The sequence below is a fragment of the Poecilia latipinna genome, unplaced genomic scaffold, assembly GCF_001443285.1.
Source record: "Poecilia latipinna isolate Pla-1442-1.1 unplaced genomic scaffold, P_latipinna-1.0 Scaffold223, whole genome shotgun sequence".
In the NCBI taxonomy this organism is placed as follows: Eukaryota; Metazoa; Chordata; class Actinopteri; order Cyprinodontiformes; family Poeciliidae; genus Poecilia; species Poecilia latipinna.
This window is the reverse complement of record NW_015112839.1, coordinates 119021-140734: the sequence shown is the minus strand read 5'-3', so window position 1 is coordinate 140734 and position 21714 is coordinate 119021. Positions and strand designations below refer to the sequence as shown.

The window sequence follows — 21714 nt, the reverse complement described above, 5'->3', positions numbered from 1 at the left end:
AACTTTATTGTTGACTCACATGATGTGTCCCCTGTTTCTAATCATGATTGTTTTCTAATGTTCTCCACCAACCCTCTGGGATCCTCATAGAAAAAATTATCTAGAAATTTGTACGATTTCTTCCATTTGATTGCTTATTAGACGTCTCTACACCTACAGAATGAAAATAGGTTCTTTCCCTTTAAAGCTAAAAATTGTCTCGTTTTGTGACAAAAGCTTCAGCAAATCAGCTGCTAAACGTTATTCTCCTCGACCAATGAGAATTCAATTCACACAAGAACCGCCCCTCGTTAAGTTAGATTGAACTCCGGTGTATCCCAGTATCTCCAAGTTATCAACATTGATCAGCCAGACGGTATGACATCTAAAGGAGTGGCAAGACTCAGCAGATTTTAAAGTGGGGAAACAGCTTTTTAGAAAATCGGTTTTAAACGGATTTCTACACGTTTGAAGTTTACACGGTAAGCCACATCTCTACGCTGTTTACGTACGGCAGCTGACATTTAAGAACCAGTCGAGTTAGCAACGTCAAAACAAGCTCGTAAGCTAATGCTACAGATGGGGCTTAAGTCGACGAAAACAAACAATTGACAGCAGGCAACGCATGTGTATGAACTTTATCTACTGTACCATTACATCAGGTGATTTTATAAATCTTTATATTCGGGTGTCAGCTAAAATTAAACTCGTTCTTGTTACCAATTGCAGGTCTATATCGGTCGCTAATGAAGCGCTGCATCTCTGATCTAAATTACTCCAGAACTCGCTGTTCTTTTAAAAGTATGTTTACAGTGCATTGTATATTGTTTTCATCGCTTGCCGCCGGATGGATCGTAATACCATGTTTTCTGAACCCACACATTAATTCAGCAAGTTAAACACACAAGTAAACTCCTACGTTAGCTAAAGCTAAGCTAGCCCAAACAAGTCGTTCTTTTAGATCATTCTCCAATTCATTTTCTTATTTATGCCTTGTTCACCATGTTTATAAATGTATTTCAGTTTTCGCTAGAAAGTGGGCTTGCTATATCGTAAGAGTCTGTCCAAATGTAATCAGGTTAGCTGTTTTTGTGACCTCGGCTGCAGTAGCAATCCTCTAATGTGCCATGTTTCCACAACAGCAGCGGCGGATGGCCATCTCTGTGGTTAATATTGGACCAGCTAATGCGAGAACAACACCAATCTGAACCTATGACTGAGTAATGAACCTAAACCCCTTCTGGAGCATGTCTGCCAACACAAGTCGCAAGGTAAATTGTTGACCCGCCCCCTGCAAGTATTTATATCACTTTACATTGTTAAGTTCTGGGGGCAAAACAGAACAGCAGTGTGTATCAAGTGGTGGAAGGGCAGCGGCCTATTGATATTCTGTTTCAAATAGACTGAAAAAAATTGACTCTTGATTAAGACTTCAAACCAAAGTAGTGATATAATTAAATGTTTTGTTGTTTTTAAGTTGTAGCTGCTTAAAATCTTAGTACACTGAAAACTGGCCCAAACATAGTAACATAAACCCACTCTTTTAAAAGAGTCCTTTGTTTAATTCAGTTCTGCAGATTTAATAGACAGACATTGCCATAGGAAAATGTTTGGCCACTATTTTCAGAATGGGTGTGTCTTCATTTTTTGGTTAGTCATGCAAACGTTTCTTTATTCTGATGTAATGGATGAAACTTGTAGTAATTTCTTTGGTATGTTTGTTGTTTGCAGCACTCTCAGTGTATGCCAACAGTGTTTTTAGTATTTTTAAAGACTCATTACTACACTGCTCCTCTGATCTGCTTTGTGCTCCTTGTGTACACTGATGTAGTGTAACATCTCCGTAACAATTTCATAAAGATACTGTAATATGCTGTATCTGTATCCAATTATCTGATGAATATTAAGCCAAACAACTGCCTCAAGTAAATGTGCATACAAACCATTTTCCTTCTTCCCCCTCCCTCCCTCCTCTGTAATTGACGACAAATTTTCACCTGTTGCTGTGATCCTCTTTGTCCCCAAAACAAACCAGCAGAGAGCTGAAGAGGAGCAAAGTGGGCACACAGACCAGAGAGCCAGCCCAGCCAGGACTCACTTTGGCAAAAAGGTCCTTCCGCCCATTCCTAAGAATGCAACCCCCATTACCAAACCTCCATCAATGGGCACTGCAGCCCACTCGGCCAATGGCACACATGCCTCCTATGGCCCTTTTTACCTGGAGTACTCTCTACTTGCAGAGTTGTGAGTATTTTTTTTTTTTTCCCCATCCTAATAGAAAATCTAAGTTTATATTTACTGATTAGACCTGTTGCAATGTGACCTGCAGTACACTCGTGATTAAGCAGAAACTCCCTGGAATTTATGTCCAGCCATCCTACAAGTCGGCACTAAGTAAGAATCAATGCGCCGCTAAATTTTAATAACCTGAATGTTGATCTTATGCTTTATGTGAAATATTTTCTATTTCATTTTCCCTGCATTGATACTTTTTGTGTTCCTAGTTGTAGTGTAACATTTCTTAAAGGCAGTTTTCCTCTCTCCTGTTGTTTAGTGTGGTTTGGGGTCATTTTCATCAGGCATGGTTTGTATCAAGATGGTGTCTTCAAATTCACTGTGTATATTCCAGACAACTATCCAGACGGGGAGTGTCCTGTAAGTGTTTTTTTCTTCTTTTTTTTACTTAAAACTGATTATAATTAAAGAGCCTTTTAGATGTACTTGGCTTGAGAAATGCGTGTTCCCTTAAACCTGTAATCTTCGGGACAAATTTTAAAGTCTCTTATTTTTAATTTCAGAAATTGGTATTCGACATCCCAGTCTTCCACCCTCTTGTCGACCCAGTATCTGGAGAGCTGGATGTCAGAAGAGCTTTCACCAAATGGAGGTATGTTGTTTTCCCCTCTGGAATGCAAACAATTTTACATTCTCATTATCATCAGATTGTTTATGTGGAATAGACTCCCTCTCAGAGCGGTTTGTTTTAAACTTGTAAATTGCCGTCAACTTGTGGTTTTACAGTCAACACTTTGCAAACGTAAATCTAATCTTTCTTTAGACGGAATCACAACCACATCTGGCAAGTCTTGATGTATGCACGTACAGTTTTTTACAAGATCAACACAACGGAGCCACTAAACCCAGAAGCAGCAGTGCTGTGAGTTTCTGAGGCTTTTCTTCCCTTTAATGTTTGTGACTTTTTATTTAAAAAATCTTTTAAGATTCATTTTTATGGATTCCTTTAGATAACTGATGTAATTACTGATTTGAAAATAAAAAAATAAGCTGGTGTTTTTTTTTGCAGTAGTGATTACTAAGGCTTTAAGATCCCTGGAAAAGTGTTTTTTTTTTTGTTTTTTTTTGTTTGCTTGTTTTTTTTGTTCATTGCTTACAAATGGAAACCCACATTTTTCCTCTTTGTCCTCTCCAGGTATGAAAAAGATATACAGCTGTTCAAAAGCAAAGTGGTGGACAGTGTCAAACTATGCAACAGTCATCTTTTTGACCAGCCTAAGATAGATGATCCTTACGCAATAAGGTTTGTCCCCATTATTGACGTCCCTTTGCTGACCACAGGAAATCATAACCTGCATACCTGTTAGTTTGGAAGAATCGTTGACGGCGAATAGAGTTGCACTCTGAAATCATGTCCTTCTCCATTGGATTTAGTTTCTCTCCATGGAACCCAGCAATGCATGAAGAGGCAAAGGAGAGGATGTTCGCATACAAGGTAAGTTGCATGAATATCTTGAAATCTGCTGAACTTTACTCATTTAAAGTTTAGATAAGATATTTGCATGTAATTTGTTCAGCTGCTGTGTAACCGCAATATCTTTTTTTTTTTTTTTTTTTTTTTTTTTTTTTTTTTTTTGCCCTGCTGTTTTGCCTTTTAGAAACGACCTGAGGAATATCACAGAGGAACACAGGTGTCGGGGTTATCTTGGGTAAAGCCTGGTTCAACCCAACCTTTCAGCAAAGAAGATGGTCCTCCTCAGAGCTGAAACTGCACTGCGTGCCCTGGCCACTAGATGGAGACAAACGTCAACTGCTACACCGTTGGCTTTCCTCAGCTGCTTGTGTAGTGGACTCTTGAAATGGTTGGGAGAAATTAATTTTTATCTCCACTTTACTGCTCAGCTTTAAAAGCTCTTTAGGCTGCTCTTGACACAGCTGTAGAACAAGGAAGAATAGTTTTGTATCACGTGTAAATTGCAAATGACAAATGGATGTCCAAACTACGTCATTCAGGCTGTGATGCAATCAAAGTGCATTGTCTGTCATTCATTTTCTGCTCCATGCACATGTAGTCAGACAGGGAGATAAAGTCCCAAACGGGGGTCAGATGTATGAACAAAGCACTTTGTATACATATGGTAAGTATAGTAGATGGCTTAATTAAAAACCACTTATAAAATTGGCTTAGGACTGTATTTGTTAGGCTTTTTTTTATTTTCAATACAGCAGAGTGACTGAAATTAATTCAGACTCCCCCCCCCCCAATATCCACTAAAGTAGTGTTCTTGATTTGTCTTCAGGTCGCATTGTCCTGCATGTATTAGAAGCATCCCTGCTCTAACACACCTGATTCTAAGGGCTTAATTCTGCAGAACTCTGCTGTGTTACTGTAACTTTACATCATGTGTGGTGAAGTTTAATACATGTAGAACATTATGAGCTGAAGACTTGAGATTTGGAATGCTGCTCCACAGCTTGACATGATTTGTGTGGGTTTTTTTGTTTTGGACAACAGTTTTTAGTTTGGTTGTTTTATGTAACTTCTATTATGTGTAAAGCAGAGCAGCCAAGTATAATTTTAAATGAGATGCTACATAACTAAGCTTGTTTTACTTTAATGATTTTTGAATGCTTTACGTACCTTTTGGCTATTGGTTACTAATGGTCTATGTAGATAAGTTTCCATTCTGAAGTTCTGTGTCTGGTTTCCTTAAATGTTTGAGATCCCATAAACTCCTGTCTGCAAGATTTTGTCACAAAATTTGAGGGAAACTATTTTTATAAGGTTCATTTGCTTCCATCTGGGCAGCACAGAGTTTATTTAAAGCATATGTTGATACTAATTTACCAAGACGTTGATGCAAATCTGGCGTTTTCTTTATTACGGTTTATGTTCTTAAGACTGGTGTGGATTGATGCTGAAGTTCTTTCCAAATATAACTCTTGACTGGTTTGCTTGAAGTTGTCTCCAAGGATTTACATTAGAACAGCTTAAATGGTGGTCAAACCTGTATGATTAGTAATTGCTTGTTACTGTATAAAATTCAGAGAAAAGTCTCTGTGCAATCTGGACTTTAAATTTATTTGCATTGCTGTGGTTTGAATGGTTCCCTTACCACAACATAAATGGTGTAAATTTTTTATTCTGAAACCAATAAAATGATTTTTAAAGCAATTCTGTGTTCGGTTATTGATTAAATTGGGAAAATAACCAGAAACTTTCATGAAAAATTGTAAATCTTCACTTTTTTTTTTTTTTTTTTTTGCAATAAAATGAGGCAGCCATTTGTTTCTATTTTAGTCACTAAATCAAAGGTTACATCAGCAATTTACCTTGAAGAATAATTTAACCTGTGTTTACTAATGCCAGAAAACACAGAATAACTTCTCTGTGGCACTGTACTTGGTGGTGCCTTGCAAAAGTATTAATACACCCCGAACTTTTTTACATTTTGTCAGATAAACCACAAATATCTAGATATTTATAATCCACAACTCAGGTGGGAGAATCTGTTAGCAAGGCACTCAACAAATCTGGCCTCTATGGAAGACTGGTAAAAGAAAGCCATATGAAGTGGTCTATAAACAATGACATGAAAGAAGCAAACACGTGAAAGAAGGTGCTCAGATTAGATGAGTCTAACATGGAATTTGTGGAGGAAAGCCAACACTGGACAAAACCCTGGAGACATCATCTCAACATGATAGCATAATTATACATAGGCTTTTCTTTTATCATTTCATGTAACCCTATTGAGGAAGGTCAGAAGACTTTTTGGATTTTTATAGTGTGATTTTGCTCCCATTTCAAAAATTAATATAACTGATCAAAAATCACAAAAAATCCAGCTGAAATGTGAAAAACGTTCAGTGTCCTTTTTAAAACGCTGCATTTTTTATATTTATATGTATATCAGTGATTCTTGAGGATAGGGACAAAATGGGTTTTAATTTTCCCATATTTTTTATTATTTCTCAGCCTTATGTATGCAAATATGACAAATAATGTTTTGGAAATGTAAAGATGCTAAGGTGCAGGTTCCCAGTTGCAACATTTTTTTTTAAATTAAATTTTTAATCGACCTGACCCAGAACTTTGTCATCAACATCTGATAAAAATAAATATAAAATGATTTTTAAAATACCCTATTAGTGATATTTTTACTAATTTTACAGACAAATGCTTCTCAAGAAACAAAAAAATATTATTTAAAACAAAAAACAACAAAAAGTCCATCTGATGGAGTTGACAGTGCATGACAGAGTTGACACAGAACTGAAGGTGGTGACAAACTAGTGAGTAAAATAAAATACTTGATACATGTGAAGTAATGCAATTTATGTAAAATACATTAATTAGAATGAATTAATTGCACATTTAAGTGAGATTTGACAACAATTTCACTGAAAGAGTCAGAAAAACTCTGATGGAGTTGACAAAAAGCCAAACTACCTCAATTTATATGATGTTATTCTGAAGGAGGCCATATTGTAGCTCATTAGGTCCATTAAATCTTTACAGTTTACTAAAATTAAGCTTTTATTTCACAAAATTTCATCAAAGTTTGGTAAATTGTCAGTAATGGTGTTGACACATCATGGTTGTGACAAGCAACTTAGGAATAAACCAGGAGAAAAAACTAAAGAACAACATAAGCTAACCAGAGCTAACTAGCCCTCCTAGCAAAGGAAGAGAAAAGACAACGTCATGGGGTCCTCAGAAGTTCTGGTGCCCCCCAATAATGCCTGATTTTTTTTACATTCTTTTCATGTCTGACGGTGTTGACAAAAACTAGGGACAAATTTCAATGGAGTTGGAAAATATATAAAAAAAATTTTTAGTTCAATTTATTGATACTTTTATAATTATTTATATGACTACTTATACTTAATTGTTATAATATATAATTTTAGTATTGCTTTAATTGTTTTAAACTATTAAAATGTATTGAGTTCTGCTCCGGGACAAGATATTTTACAGGCATCATCCACCGACTACAATGTTTAAAATAAAAAAAATATTCAGAAAACACCAGGAAAATATACATTGTTGTGCTCACATGACTCAGGTTAGTTTTGTCAGATATTTGAGAAAATTATATTTTGTGTACATTTTATTCAAATTTTGTGCTTTATCCATAAGACCCGTTTTGTCCCTATTCTCAAGAATCACTGTTAAACACAGCCGTGTGTTTATTGTCAACATTCACCACTAGAGGTCAGCATGTGCCCACAGTGAGGCTCGTTGGGTTTCACTTCTGTCACGTTCGCATTTAGAAGACACTCCGGTCCATGTGCGAAAGTAAAACCTCTCCGGATTGGCTGTGGCATAGACGCGGCCATCTTATGCACTCTGTCAACACAGTGACTATCCAGCTGATAACATGATTTAATCAGCCGATCTCAGAGGGACAGCCGAGGGCGCTCAGTCCGCCCAGGTACACATACACAGGAAATCGGAGCTATATTTTACTTTAATCTGGGTTACTTTAGCAGATTGCAGTCTGTCCAATCACAGAGAGAGTCACTAATATGCAAATGCGCTGTTATCGCCGTCACGTCAGCAGCACCAGAGCCGCTGCGCCGTGGTCGCCAGCAGGAGTACAACTAACAACACAGCTCCAACTTCGCCCGACAACACTCTGCCAACACTGACGCCTGGAGTTGCGCTTTAGGGGTTACTTCCAGGTAAGAAATAACACCCGTTTTTCATTCTTGTGGCAGGCTGAATTTGGACTCGAACGGTTCTGTTTCATTCAGACTCGGAGCTGTCAAATATCGGACAGTCAGTTGGTGAGGGTCGGCTCAGCTGTCTGATGACACACCGCCTATCTGAGCATGTATCCTCCTGCCCGACACGACACCGTCGAGCAGCCGAAACTTAAAAGTTTCCCCTCAGACTAACTCGAATAAACAAGCCTCACTTAAAGAGTTTGTCTGGAAACCAAAAAGAAGCCTTTAAAGTAGTTCTTCTGTCTTGGTGGTTCTGGTGGTGGTCCTGAACTGACAGCGACCAACCGGGTTGAGTCAGAATGTGAACGTTATGTAAATGCAAGCAGGATTAAAACGTCGATAGTTTCTTAACAATTCAATGAAAACGAAAGTCGAACTAGTTATTATCTCGGGCACCATCACGGACGACCTCTCCATCCATCTTCGGCCTCCACCAGCACCTCCTCCCCCCTCCTCCACCATGTCCTCCGTGGAAAAACGTCACGACACCTTTTGAATCCAAAGTGAAGGTTTGACCACGTGCGACGCCCCCCTTCGGACAGCTCGAGGCTGAGAGTTTACTTTGTTTAAAGCCAATATCCCACGTGCATCGCGTGTCGTTTTTGCTCGGTTGTGCTTCAAAAGTAGCGCAACACATTGCCGCTTCATTGGCTCATCAAACAGCGAGCTCACGGGGGTTGAAGCCATTTCTGCAGGAAGATCAAATGGATGCCGCTCACCACAGAGTCCAGGTCTGGTTTGTTTCGGTGTAGCTGAAAATAAATAATTTAAAAGGGGTTACCAAATGTGACTTGTTGCTACTTTTACATAGGGGTACATAAGTTTCTAAATTAAACCTTGCATTCTGGAGCAGCAGTTCTTCTGCTTACTTTTTTATTTATTTTTTTTTTATTTTAAATGGCCAGCTCTGCACACGTTAATCCCAGGATTATATTCCCAAAGTCGCAGTTTAAACGGATTGACTTGCGCAGAAGTTGCCATTGTAGTCCTTAGTAGGTTTATTTGCCGTTTCGGGTACCAGTTTTTAAGGGGTCAAATTTCTGTTGATGTGCTACACGTGCGTGGACGTCATGATTATGAAGGAAACAGCTGGAAACCCACGAAGGAGGAACAGAGTCTGTGTCTGACGCCAGCTGGGAGGCGTTTAATTCAGTAATGAGTGGGCATATTAGTTTTAGTCTGAGCGCATGGGCAATATGACTGTGTGTTATATTGTTATTCTAGAGATTTACTTTTATTCGTTTGGCTGGGTTTAATGAAAACATTAACACTTTTAGGTACAGTTTGGTGACATGCCATGACAGTTTGTCCTATTCATTTTGCTGTTTTGTTCGTAATCATTAATTAAGAAAATACACTCCCAGAATCTTCCTGGAGCAAAGGCAACTGATCAGAGTTACCATACCATGCAGAAGTTGCCATTTGAAGGTTCCCCCTTTTTTGTCAGACTAGAACCACACACCACTTCTTTGTAGGACTAATTTTAACTACTGCTGGTCTTTTGAGGTCTGTCTCCTGGCTTTGAACATCTAAAAATAGTTGGGGTTTTTTGCCCATTATCATCTCTCAAAGTGGCTCAAACTCAGTTAAAATAAATAGACACAATTTGAATCTTGCCCCAGTGTCTGACTGAGCCTTACCACATAAATATGGTTTGATTCGAACTAGGGCACAATCATACTCATGGCATATGCGATAATATTGGTGAATGTTGCAATAACTAAAGTTTCTTTCCGATTTGGTTTCATAGCGAATGCCGAACTCCAGATAATCAGATTTTCCAGCTCTGGTAAAAAAAAAAAAAACATATAATGCAACTTATAACTGCCATCTCAACAACAAGGTTTTACTGAAAAGTTGATTCTGGTTGAAATCTGCCGTTTTGACATTGAAACAATCTACTTGTACTTTAATGACTTTATAACTTTACCACCACTTTACCTTTTAAAACTTATGCTACTTTAAACAACAAGTGTCACCTTATACATCAGCAATAAGAGCTTGAATGCATTCTCTTTAAATATTTAGCTAACATTCATTGCAGAGCTGGCAGTCCTTATGTAAATGTACTGTGAACAGTAATTTGGTTCTCATTACATTTGGTTTGATGTACATCCCTGGTTAAAAATGGGATAATTATATAAAATCCACATTTTTGAGCTCTGTTTCATGTTAAAATGTTGTCACCTCATGAAAAACATACCTGGATTGTTGCTTTGCTTCTTCACCCAATCATTGAAGCTCCTGTGGCAGACACGTTTGTATGGTGACATACAGCATTAGTTTTCCACCAGTCATGACATTGGGGATACAAACCAAAATGTTCAGTTTCTGTCTGACCTTCTTCCACATGTTTTGAAACTGCAGGCTGGATTTTTGGCAGCCTGGCAGTCCTGCCATGTCAAAAAATGCTCTTAAAAATTCCGAGCTTGGCATATCGTTTTAGAAATTCTCCCAAACTTTATCCCTGAGATGTCTGCTTTGTTTCTTGACCTTCATGATGCTGTTTGTTCACTAATGTCATCTAACAAGCTTATGAGGCCTTCACTGAACAGCTGCATTGATACAGACAGTAAATTACACACAGGTGGAGTCTTTTCTACCAGTTACATAACTAGTAGAAACAGACAGCTGATTTCACTAAATTTAGTTGATATCTTCAGAGTAAAGCATAGTGTTCCTTTATTATGGAATTTGTCCACTATTGACTGCTTTATTACACAGAACTCTATAATAGTAATGGTTCACATTACATGCCAAAATGATAAAAAAAAAAAAAAGTCAAGAAGTATGAATACTTTGTTGTGCCTTTTTCGTATTTGTATTTTTTATTTGTGTCTTTTTGATCAAATTGAATCGTCACAGGTGCATGAGATTGGCGCAAATCTTCATACTAAATATTGTTTGGTAAATCCATCTTAAACTGTTTTCTCTCCCTCATGGACGTTTTTATTAGAATGTCACTGATGTTGTTTGAAAGATTGACGAAAATATTTTTTGCAAAAAATTGTCTCGGAATACTTTTCAATGTGGGATAATCTATTTTGCTAGTGCTAATTAACTTCTTTAGGGTTGCGGTCAAAAGGGCACACATATTGAATTTCTATTGATTGTTGTTTTGGGACAAACCCAGAAGTGTCATCACAAATGATCAATGCACATGAATCTGTCTTTTTTTTCCCATCATTAGTTAAATACATTGGCAAAAGAAAATGAACCTTTAAGCTTCTCACAGATGGCAAAACACTAAGGCAGCGGTGAGCTGCTGCTTTTGAAAGTGAACGGCTTGAGACAAATCATAAAACCTTATCAAAATGTTACGGGGGACTTAGCATTTCAGTCTTATTGTAACTCTTATCACAACACGTCAAGGTTACCAAGCAAGAAGAAAGTTGTGTGAAATTAAAATCTGAAGTGCTGCCAAAGCCAAAAACAGGAATGACTTCATGTTTGCTGCCAGTCTGGAGTCGAAGCTGAATGGGATGTTGAGCCTGTTTGTGTGACACTCCGCTTTGAAAGGAAACATTAAGACTTACTCATGTCCCTAAATGTATATTTGGTTTCTACTCGGACCTAAAATGCTTTTAAGTAAATTAAATTACTCATAAAAAAAATCTAGGAGTGGACCACTAGACTTAAAGTACATTTCTCAAACAAAGATAAAGTTAAAATTAATGTTGACCATCCAAATTATTAACATTTTTAAATTTTTGGGATGTTTGTTTTTGTTAATGAATGAAAAATGGTTTGTATATGATGAGCTACTGACTGAACAAAGTAGAAATTTGCAGTTTTTTTATTTACTTGAACAAGAACTATACTTTCCATTAATCTAGTCCTGGGGCATGTTCACTAGCAGTAGGTTAAATCGAGTTCTGATTAATTATCCTGTGATATTTCAAAGACTGATTACAGTCTTCTTGGAAAATTCAGATTTTATTTCAGCCCTCTGACATGTCAATCCAGATTTATATCTCTTCTCTATTTAACACTGTAGTTCAAATTTATACTGAAGGAGAAACATATTTTCTTCATAGTGAAATATTTGCTTTTCAGTAAGTGTTAATTAAAAAAAGCAATATGGTATTTCGCTCTTATATTTCAGAGGAAATCTTTAAGTGCTTCAGCATCACAGGATTGTGACATTTATCCAACCAATATCCGACTAAGTTTGTTCTTTATCTTCTTTAGAAAGCAGACTACATCTCCTTAATCTTTTGATTCCTAATTGCTTTCCATCCATTCTTTGAAATATAGAAATACATAATACAAAAAGGATAAAACTGTTGACACAATGTCTAGCATAGTAAGAAAAAGACTCAACCTGAGATATCTGTGATGTTTTTGTTTTATCTAATTTTACAGCTAGATAACTATACATTTTAAAATGTTTATGTATAGTTTCATTCAAAGGTTTTACATATAGTCATTATGGAAATGAGTTATCGTTAATATTGGACTTTAATTTCTGAATTTATACTGCTCTTTTTCTAGGGTTAAATGATTATAGAACACATAACTTTAGTGATTTCCAGAAGAAATTATTTCTCTTTGGTTCAAATGAAATTAAATTCATACATGACACTCAATAATATTTCTTTAAGGTTCCTTACACCCCATTGAAACTCTTTTTGTCATCATTAGAATATTTCTGGCATAATCTTGGCTGAATATTTATAGTAAATTCTCAACTAAATTGTTTCCTGGCACACACCTGACTTTGAAGCATAGTCCGCAAACTAGATTGGTGAACAATGCAAGATTGGTTGAAATTTTTTTTTTTTTTTTTTGTTGAACAATCCATTATATCCAAATTTATCCATCTAACCCAAAATGCCACTCTTGGATAAAACAATAATAATAATCAGGATATTGAAGACTAAGCCAGTAACCAGCAAGGACTGAAGCCCATTATAAACTGGTTAACCACTGGTGTTGGTGTCTACATGAAAGTGAGTCGTACATCAATGTGGACAGAAAAGGTGTTGACCTTGAATGACTTGCATGCTCCAAAACAAACACTTCACAAGTTTGTACTACATGCTTTTTGTAGTAAGTTTTACAGTTAAGACAAGGCAAAGATTTAGATGTTTAGCCACAATAACAAGAAGTGTGTCTGGAGTACTAGAGGTGAGATTTTCAAACCTAACCACACTGAACTAACTGTCAAGCTTGTCGGCGGCTCCTTCTTGGTGAGGGTTTGTTCTGACTGTAGTGTAAACCTCTAAAATGGAACTGAACATTTTTGCATGTTCAAACAAAAAAATGTCCTTTCATTAGCGATTTATGCCTTCTGTGCATCATGGATGTCTTTTTTCAATGGAGTACAAGAAAGGCCTGTCATTTTTACAAGATGGCTACCACTAATTTTGTAGCGTATTGTTTATATTTCCACCCTCTTCACACGTCGAGAGATTGAGATTTTTATTCCCTATTTTATTTGCAAAGTGGCTCAAAATCTGATTGTCAGTAGGTCATCTGTGAACACCTGTGTTCAAGTTTTCTACATGTTCTCAATTAGACTTAGGCCTGGTCTTTGACTGGTCCATTCTAACAAATCAGTATTTTGACGTATAAGTTTTCACTGCAGCTCTGGGTGTATTTGTATCCTCTGTGGTTGGCCTGTTTTTGCTCCATCCACCTATCTCTCCTGTGTGTTTCTTGGTCTCCATGATGCTGTTTGTTGTTGTTCTCTAACAGACCTCTGAGGCCTTTACAGATCAGCTGCGAGGAAAAGCGCTGAATGCAAATGCATGGCATACTTTCTAGGTTTTTATTGGTGAAAAAAACAAAATCTCTGTTGCTGTTGTAATATGACTAAAAGTTTTTTATGTGTAATGTGATTTAAACTGTTAATATATTCAAACAAAGCTATTCTTGAAGCCTCATGTTAAACATTTAAAGGGAATATGTCTGTGTTTGGGCTTCGGAGTGCAAGTCAGCATGTAATGACTGACCTGGGGAAGCTTCTGTCATCTTCCGCTGGTCTGTGGTTGCAGAGCACTCGCATGCATGTGCTTAGAGGGCCTCTTCAGCCTCTGCCCTTTGCTGCTGAAATTCTATCAGCTGTCTGCACCTCCCACACATTCTGCAGTAGCAGAGCAGGCAGCTTCAAGCCTTTCATAGGTGGGGGGTTGACGTGAGTGCATGTGTTTGTGTGTGCATATCGGTGTGTGTTTTTGTGAAAGGGTTGGGGGTACAGGAAGAGGCACCTGCTGGTGAATGGTTTACACCAGCTGCTTTGCTCCACACATGAAAAGAAGTGCTGATGTATTATTGACATGAACCGTCATTTTCAATAAATATTTATCAAAAAGAAATTGCTTCTTTTAAATTTTTAATTTTTTTTGTCTTTTTGACAGGAACACCACATAATGGAGATGCTCTAACTGTGAAGACTGACTCACTGGGACCATCTTGGATCCAGAGGTGCCCTCTGATTTCTGTCATGGACTTTTTTGACGATCCCAACCTCTTTGACGGGGGTTTGGATGGGCTGGATGAAGATGGTTTCCATTCAGCACCGTCGCTTGTGGATGAGCTCAATCTCAGTGCTGGTTTTGAACCCCTTCAAGTGGAGGCACTTGGCCCGGGGAAGCATCAAGAAATGATGCCACCAGTCTCTTCCCAACAAGCTGTGCCCAGTTACAACCAGCCGATGGTTCATTATGCTGGTGTTAAGGCAGAGAATCCCCTGGGGCAGATATTTTCTGGTTCTCGGAGCACAGGTTGTGACGTGGGTCCTGAGCAACATGGCCAGTACCATAGTGCCACTATTAGCCAAGTACCTCCACCCAACGGACTGTTCTGCAGTACTGGAAGCCCAATGTGGGGCAACCAAGACCAAAATGGGAACATGTTTCACCATGTATCTCAACAGCAGCAGCAGCAACAACAACAACTTTGTCATCAGCAACTGCACAACCAGCAACTGCATGGCAGACAACATACTCAGCAGCAGCACCGTTCTGGTCATCAAGCTGAGCAGCAACAGAGAATGCGACAACAACAGCTCCAACAACAGCACAGTCATCAGCAACAGCTGCTAAACCAGCATCAACAGATTACCACAGCGAGTGTTTGCCTGCAGCAACATCAGCATCCCACATTCTCCTTTCTCCAGGGAGGTCAGTCCAGCAGCCAGCAGCAGATACACCATTCTCCGCATCAACTACCTGTAAGAGAATCCCAGTTTCATTCCAGGAGTCTTCCAGGTAAGCCTTTTTTGGAACATCAGAATGCCTCTTTGAGCGGGGCCTGCTTGCAAACACGTCAGCAGCAGGGGAGCTACCAGTTGGTCAGGGGAAGTCCGGCCTTCTCCGGATCAGGACTCGAGGACTCTCACCTTTCATTCCCCATACATCCATCATCTGCAGTACACTCCTTGCCTGCATGCTCTGTCAGTTCAGCTCATGCTTACCAAGCGGCGGAGTTCCCTGCCTACCCTGGAGAGCCAGAAATACCCAGTCTCAGTCAGCAGTCTTCATGTAGGCCCATCACTACTACACCAATTACTACTACAGTGCCTAGGCTGCCTGGGACAGCATGCCAGTTCCAGTCCACAGCACACGTGAGTCAGCTGCACTCTGGAACAACGGTTAGCCAGGCAGACGAGTGTCCCTTCAGAGCCTTACGCTGTTCTGGAGAAACCCAGGCAGTCTGCAAATCATCAGAGCTGTTCGGCGAGTCAGTGAGTTGCTATCCAAGCATGACAAACCACCTGCCCTCTGAGCAGCAGATCAGCTGCGGGGTTATTAACACTAATGGGTACCAAGCTTTTGGAGACAATGTTATGCCATCAGAGGCCCAGGATGGAGACTTGGAAGCCCTGGATCCTCCTGACCTCCTGCCTGATCTGCTCCCCCAGCTGGAGGATGCTTTCAGGCAACAGGACGAATCCAGCTGTTCTTGGATTGATTCCAGTCAGAAGAAAGGGCACGAAAACAGGAAACCAGCAGCTATCGAATGCAAAGAGGAGAAGGTAAAATTTTAAATTTGTTTTTATGGATCTGTCCTTAGCCGTTATGTGGTTCTCTCTGGCTAGATATGGCCAGGTGTGAGATAAAGTTTTGATGACCTCTAATGAAATACCATGGGTTCAAAGTATTTCCACATATTTCAAACAAAAATGTGTAACAATCTTAAATCTTCTTTTAAACAGCAAAGCAACACTTAGTCTTATTGCTGCCAACATAATGTATGTAACATAACATAATGACACATTTATTTTGATTTTGATACGCATATTTAAGCACAAGTCAAAATTTTCTGTAATTTTTAGTTGTGTTCAAGTGGTTTTTGTTGACAATATTGTTTCTTAGTTTTTTCTTTTCTTTTTGTGAAATACAGCATAGCAAGAAGATATTTACTAGTGTGTCAGGTGATCTGCTCAGCAAATTGGCCTGCAGTCAGCTGCTTGATACCCATGTCAAATTTGTTAAAAGTTATGAGTGTAATAAAACCCATCTATTTACACTAAGGTGAATAGATGGGTTACTGCTGTTAAGGCAGCAGTCCTCCTAACCAAGCAAGTGGCAAAAGTCAAAAGTAACAACTCTGTTTTGACTGGAAGTAATCTTCAGCAGAAACCCACTCAGAGTTAGCAGCTAAAAGAAGTCATAAAGAATGAAAAAAACATAACAATGGTCCAAGAGTACTTTCTGTAGGAAGAAATCAGTAACGAGATTAGTAGAATTGTCTGGAGAAGAAAAGTGGTTAAACAGAAAATTGCTTGGCTAGTAGTAAGCAGACTAACAAAAAAGTGAACTGTAGAAATCCTACATTTTCAAGCAGCCATATTTCTGGTTTTACTTTGGGAAGGTTTCTTTCAGCCAGCTGACCAGCAATTTTCAGCAACAGTTTGGGGAGCATGACAGCTCTCTTGAGTCTCTGATACTTTCAATGACTGTAAGAAGACATTAAACCCTTAGAATAGGCTGACCGAACACTGCAGAGGTTGACACCTGGATTATCACCAACTGGCCCATTCATACTCTCAGCCCACCTTATTTTCACTGCCCTTTAAGCTATTTCTTCAACTTACATGTACGTACAGTTAGCTAACATAGCAGACGTATTGGCTTAAGATAATTTTTTTTTTTTTAAATCTTGTGTTTCATGGCACAGATACCAGTCATTTGTGTAATGTTTAACTATCCGAGGTAGAACGTGTGCCTCTCTGCTTGGAAACCTGCAATCAGTGGTGCATTGGGGGAAGGTGGATATTAGGCGGTTCCTACAGCAGTTTGAAAGGCTTTCAACATGATAATGGTCAGTCTAGCCTGGCCTGTCTATCTGCCCTGTGCGCCGACAGCAGGTCAGGCCTGATTAGGCTAAGAGTGGCAGGAGTGTCTTCAGGACTTAGCTGTAAGCATACTTAGGGCTATATCAAGATGTGGGTCAGGGCAAGCCAGAGGCACTTGCACACAGCCTTGCTGGAGTGTGGGGGTGGTTGCACACTGTTGTGGTTGCTGTCACAGTTTCTGCGAGTGCGTGTGCATGTGAGTGCAAGCAGTAGGGAAAGAGCTTGCTGTAGGAGAGTGGTTAGCACTTGAGAGACGCGGGGGAGGGGGAAGGTTTGGAGATGGAGAGGGCAGCAGCTCATGGAAAAAGGAGAGAGCTTAGGAAAGAACGGATGGGAAAGAGATGGGGAGGAAGAGCATGAGTGAGCAAGAGACAGAGAGAGGGAGAGAGGGAGAGAGAGAGAACACAAGTGGAGGGGGAGGTGGAGAGAATGCATTAGCCGGCTGTAACAGGCTTCAGGCGGTTCTTGGACCTCAGTTGGCTGGTAACTTAGCAGCATCCATGCAGCTTCCCAGCCCCAGAGTGACACATGACCAGCAGCACATGCGGCAGGCATTTCATGTTCCTTTGCAAATGCCAATAGGACACCTAAACTACAACATGTGGTCCTGTTTTAATAACTTGTTTTAGATCTTGTATTGAAACAATAAAAAAAGAAATTAACCATCGGAAGGTTAAGGTGAGTCAATAATTCAAATCAGAAAGTAGTAAAAATGACATAAATGTAATAATACGGTGATTACATTTCAAATAGTGATTCACTGATATGAAAATTTGGACCAATATCAATATCCGATATTATATAAATAATATCGGATATATAATTTCCTGACGCTTTCAAGATACTAAAACGAATGACCACATTGCTGACTTCAGCATGGCTTCTCTGCTTCAGTTAATCTCCCCACAGTCCTGTACTGTCACTGTCACACGATCAAACAAATACTGCTCCCCCCTTAAGAAAAAAAAAAAGTGACAACAATAATAAAATAAATATTGGTTGATTGTATCCCTAATTTTAAATATTTATTTCTGTACATTATAGTTTACATCTGATGAAAAATTCAGTATTTCAGAAAATGAGAATAATTCCTAAGAGCAGTGAAAATGTGGATCTTTGACACAGAAATGTGGGCATACTGAAAAGTATCCATTATAGTATATGCACTGCGTACTTGGTCAGTGCTTCTTTTGCATGACTTGCTGTATCAATAGGCCCTTTCACAAAACACCTCAAGGTGTTTCACCCGTGATTTGCCAAGTGGCCTCGTGTCACGTGACCTGTATAAGGGCAGGCCGGATTCATGGACTTGAATCCGGCCTGCGGGTATGATGCATTTATGACGCATCTTGTGTACTCCCATTATGGACCTTAAACCAGATATTAGTATGTTTAGAAGCGTGAGCATCCCCGTAAAGCTTGCCAGCAGAGGGAAGAATAAAGCTCTCTGACTTGATAACATTGTGAATCAACACCATTAGATGGCATGGTACTTCACAATAAACCTCAAGAAACTTAGATTCTGTGCCCCTCCACTGGTTCTTTCGACTCCAGGAAACATTTTCCTTCATCTAAAGACGACCTTAGACCAGGGTCTGCAACCCTAGCACGTGGGATCTACCGTCCTGCAGACTTTAGATGCAACGTGGACTCAACACACCTGAATCAAATGAATGGCTCTTTATCAGGCCTTTGCTAAACTTGACGACTGAAGAGTTAATGCAATCATCTTATCAAGCTGAGTTAGAGTGAGGATGCATCTAAAACTTGCAGGACAGTAGATCATGCCATTGAGTGACAGTCGAGTCCTTTTTCTCTGGTAAGGCACTTCTGATGGTATTACTGGTTCCAGAGTGGCTTAGCTAGAACAATGTGACAGTTGTTGCGCATTTCATTGGGATGTTTGTGTTTGGAGGCTCTTTGTAGCACCCTCTCAAGCTTCCCCTGTTATTTCTATTGCTTGTGCATTTTTTTCCTACCACTTAGCTTTCCATTAAGCATGCTTGGTACTGCTGGACAATCATGTCAGCAGCCTTTCCCATGATTTTGTAGGACATAAGATAGCTATAACATTTATGCATTCAAAATTCTTATTTTATTAATCTTATGTCTTATGGAATATGAAAGCTTTCTGAAAAATGCTACTTTGGGCTTTCATTGACTGTGAGCCAATGAAAGTAATCATTACAATTACTAGAAATGAGTACTTGCAATTTGGGTGGAAACCATTAGCTTATTGAAATAACCAACTAATTTAGCAATCAATTAATTGTTAACTGGAGTATACAGACTCATAAAAAGGCAATTTGCTGAAAATTTACACATTCAGAAGAGTATTTATGCTAAAGTTACAAAAAATACATTTTACATTAACGATAAAAAACATGTTTGTCTGTAATGTTTCATCCATAGCTCAAGTATTTTAATGAATTTCTAATATTGTATAAAAAGGATTAAGTCAGTAATGAAAAACCTGTAGAATATGCCAATTGTAATAGAACAATTTATTACAAAAAGTTGTTAGCTGCAGCCATGCTTGCAACATACTTATGAGTGTATGTTTGAGTGTGTATGAATGTGTAGTAAATCTGTGCAGTAGAAGTTTCATTTTTTGAACCGACTTAGAAAATTAATTACAAATTCAATGCTACTGTAACTGAAGACACCCTCTTAGATGTATTTAAACATAGACTTTTCAGCACAGATGTATTCTCTGGCATTATGTTATCCTCATCTTTTGTGTCTCTACTCTTACATTCTTTGTGTACTAATTGCATATGTGACTACAAGGTTGCAGGACCTGCTTGAGTGACTAATTTCTGATCTCTAAACAAGGTTTGTTTCCTGGCAGCAGTCCTGCCATGTGCCGCTGCTTCTGAAACCAGATCTGTGGCCCTGAGCCAAAACACAAGTGGTGTTTTGAGTACCCTGACTCTTTCTCAGCAGGTGACAACAAAACTTATGGTCTTCCTTTACCAGCGCTCATCCTCACTGCCCATTGACTCATCTGCAGAGGTCCTTGATTGAAAAAGGACCTTGAAGCACAGCCATATGCAAGAGCCTCCTCCCTGTCTGTGTCAACATCCAGGCCTGTGTTGATGCTTACAGGCTGACTGTGCTATTCAAGTGCACTGATGTGTGAAGAGCCTGCTGATGGCGTGTTTGCTGAACAGGCAGGGCATCAGGGGAAAGCGGCCCACTCTCCTCTCCCCCGCAGTGAATGTGACTAATTAGGGTTTCCAGTGACTGTAATGGTCAGCTGCAGATGTGATGAGCAACCAATGCTCAACACTGATTGAGTGGCCCAGGTTTCTGTGTTGTACAGTTAATTTGAGTATAACAGGTTAGTCTGTAGTAGCTGGTTATTAGCTTGACTCCCATTATAGCAGCAAGGGCCTTCCAGCTCGCCTGAAGCAGTGAAGCGATACTCCGCTGGGCCCGGTCCTGGTTTGTGGTGCTTATGTTCACGTCCTGTCATACACTGTTGTGTGTCTTTTCAGGAACTCAGACAGGAAGACCGGTGTCATTGCAAACTCTGCACATGTGAAATAGGTAGAGAAACTGATATTGAAATTTCATTTGTTGGGTTGCTTGTGATTTGTCTTGTAATGTCAAAAAGAAAATCAATTACTTTCTTCTATTTTTAGGGTTTTAATTACATGTTTTAAACATGTAATGTTTAAAATGGTATCACCATTCTTTGAATAAAATACATAGCTGAATGTTCATCTGAAAATCAAAGCCTGTTTTACTAACTTTGGCTTTCATTGCATATCATGAACAAATGCTAAGATGTGCACTTTAAAGTACAAAATATAGGTATAAAGTGTTAGCCTGTTGCAATAAGCAATTAATCAGTTAATTGCATGATAAATTAAAATGAGCTTGATCATTTCTATTCTGATTATTTTTTAAAGGGAAATCTGGACTACATATCTCATAATTAATTTTTTAATGGCTTTGGTTGTGTGTGGCTTTTATTTCATTTTTGTTTTTGTTTGTTGTGTTTTGTTTTGGATACTTGAAATATATTCAAGTTCCAACATGGAGTGTTATGTACTTAAGTTTTATTAGTCTTTTAGGCAAACTTGCTTTATTATTCCAACACTATATTACATGAAAATTGTCCCAAAACTATGTTATCATTTATCGCAGGAATCTTTAGGACAATTTATCCACTAGTAAAATTTATCCTGACAGGCCTAATAATGTGCCACCTTCTGCATTACAAAAACAGATTTCATTATGAAGTTATTGTGTTCAGAATATTTGGCATGAGTTGAATTTTTAATGAGGTAAAAATACTCATTTCAGTCATGACTGCAATTCTATTTTTACACCTTTTTAAAATGTAATATTAGACACTTTAATATATTAGCAACAAAATATTCCTTACTAGACGTGTGCCGATCGATCGGTCACCGATCATAATCGGGCCGATTTCCGTGAAAAAGTGTATGATC

At 38.8% G+C, this 21714-nt stretch overlaps 2 protein-coding genes across 11 annotated transcripts in view; both read left to right on the top strand.

Moving 5' to 3' along the window:
- Nucleotides 1–299: 299 nt before the first annotated feature.
- aktip (akt interacting protein) lies at nt 300–5393 on the top strand. 5 transcript variants are annotated; one of them, XM_015031923.1, is made up of 10 exons: nt 300–461; nt 1125–1250; nt 2015–2223; nt 2309–2373; nt 2534–2634; nt 2778–2866; nt 3038–3136; nt 3410–3517; nt 3649–3709; nt 3873–5393. In XM_015031923.1, the coding sequence occupies exons 2-10, from the start codon at nt 1203–1205 to the stop codon at nt 3978–3980; spliced, it is 888 nt and encodes a 295-aa protein (XP_014887409.1). In that variant the 5' UTR covers nt 300–461; nt 1125–1202; the 3' UTR covers nt 3981–5393. The 5 variants fall into 5 exon arrangements, with proteins under 5 accessions (XP_014887409.1, XP_014887413.1, XP_014887408.1 ...); XM_015031927.1 differs by having other exon boundaries at nt 1122–1250; nt 2018–2223; XM_015031922.1 differs by having other exon boundaries at nt 1122–1250.
- A 2203-nt stretch (nt 5394–7596) lies between these two features.
- chd9 (chromodomain helicase DNA binding protein 9) overlaps nt 7597–21714 on the top strand; it is an 86842-nt gene continuing 72724 nt past the window's right edge. For 5 of the 6 annotated variants that reach the window (XM_015031917.1, XM_015031919.1, XM_015031918.1 and 2 more), the window contains exons 1-2: nt 7597–7902; nt 14310–15928. In XM_015031917.1, coding sequence (XP_014887403.1) covers nt 14396–15928 — 1533 coding nt within the window. In that variant the 5' untranslated portion in view covers nt 7597–7902; nt 14310–14395. Of the gene's footprint in view, nt 7903–8579; nt 8679–14309; nt 15929–21714 lie in introns of those variants that run through there. The other variant, XM_015031915.1, reaches the window with a different exon arrangement.

Bases quoted from the DNA above. Each gene is read 5' to 3' on its own strand.
- aktip (XM_015031923.1), top strand. From the start codon at position 1,203: ATGAACCTAAACCCCTTCTGGAGCATGTCTGCCAACACAAGTCGCAAG. The intron at 2,635-2,777 runs GTAAGTGTTTTT...TTTTAATTTCAG, and splicing joins ATCCAGACGGGGAGTGTCCT to AAATTGGTATTCGACATCCC. The intron at 3,710-3,872 runs GTAAGTTGCATG...TTTGCCTTTTAG, and splicing joins AGAGGATGTTCGCATACAAG to AAACGACCTGAGGAATATCA.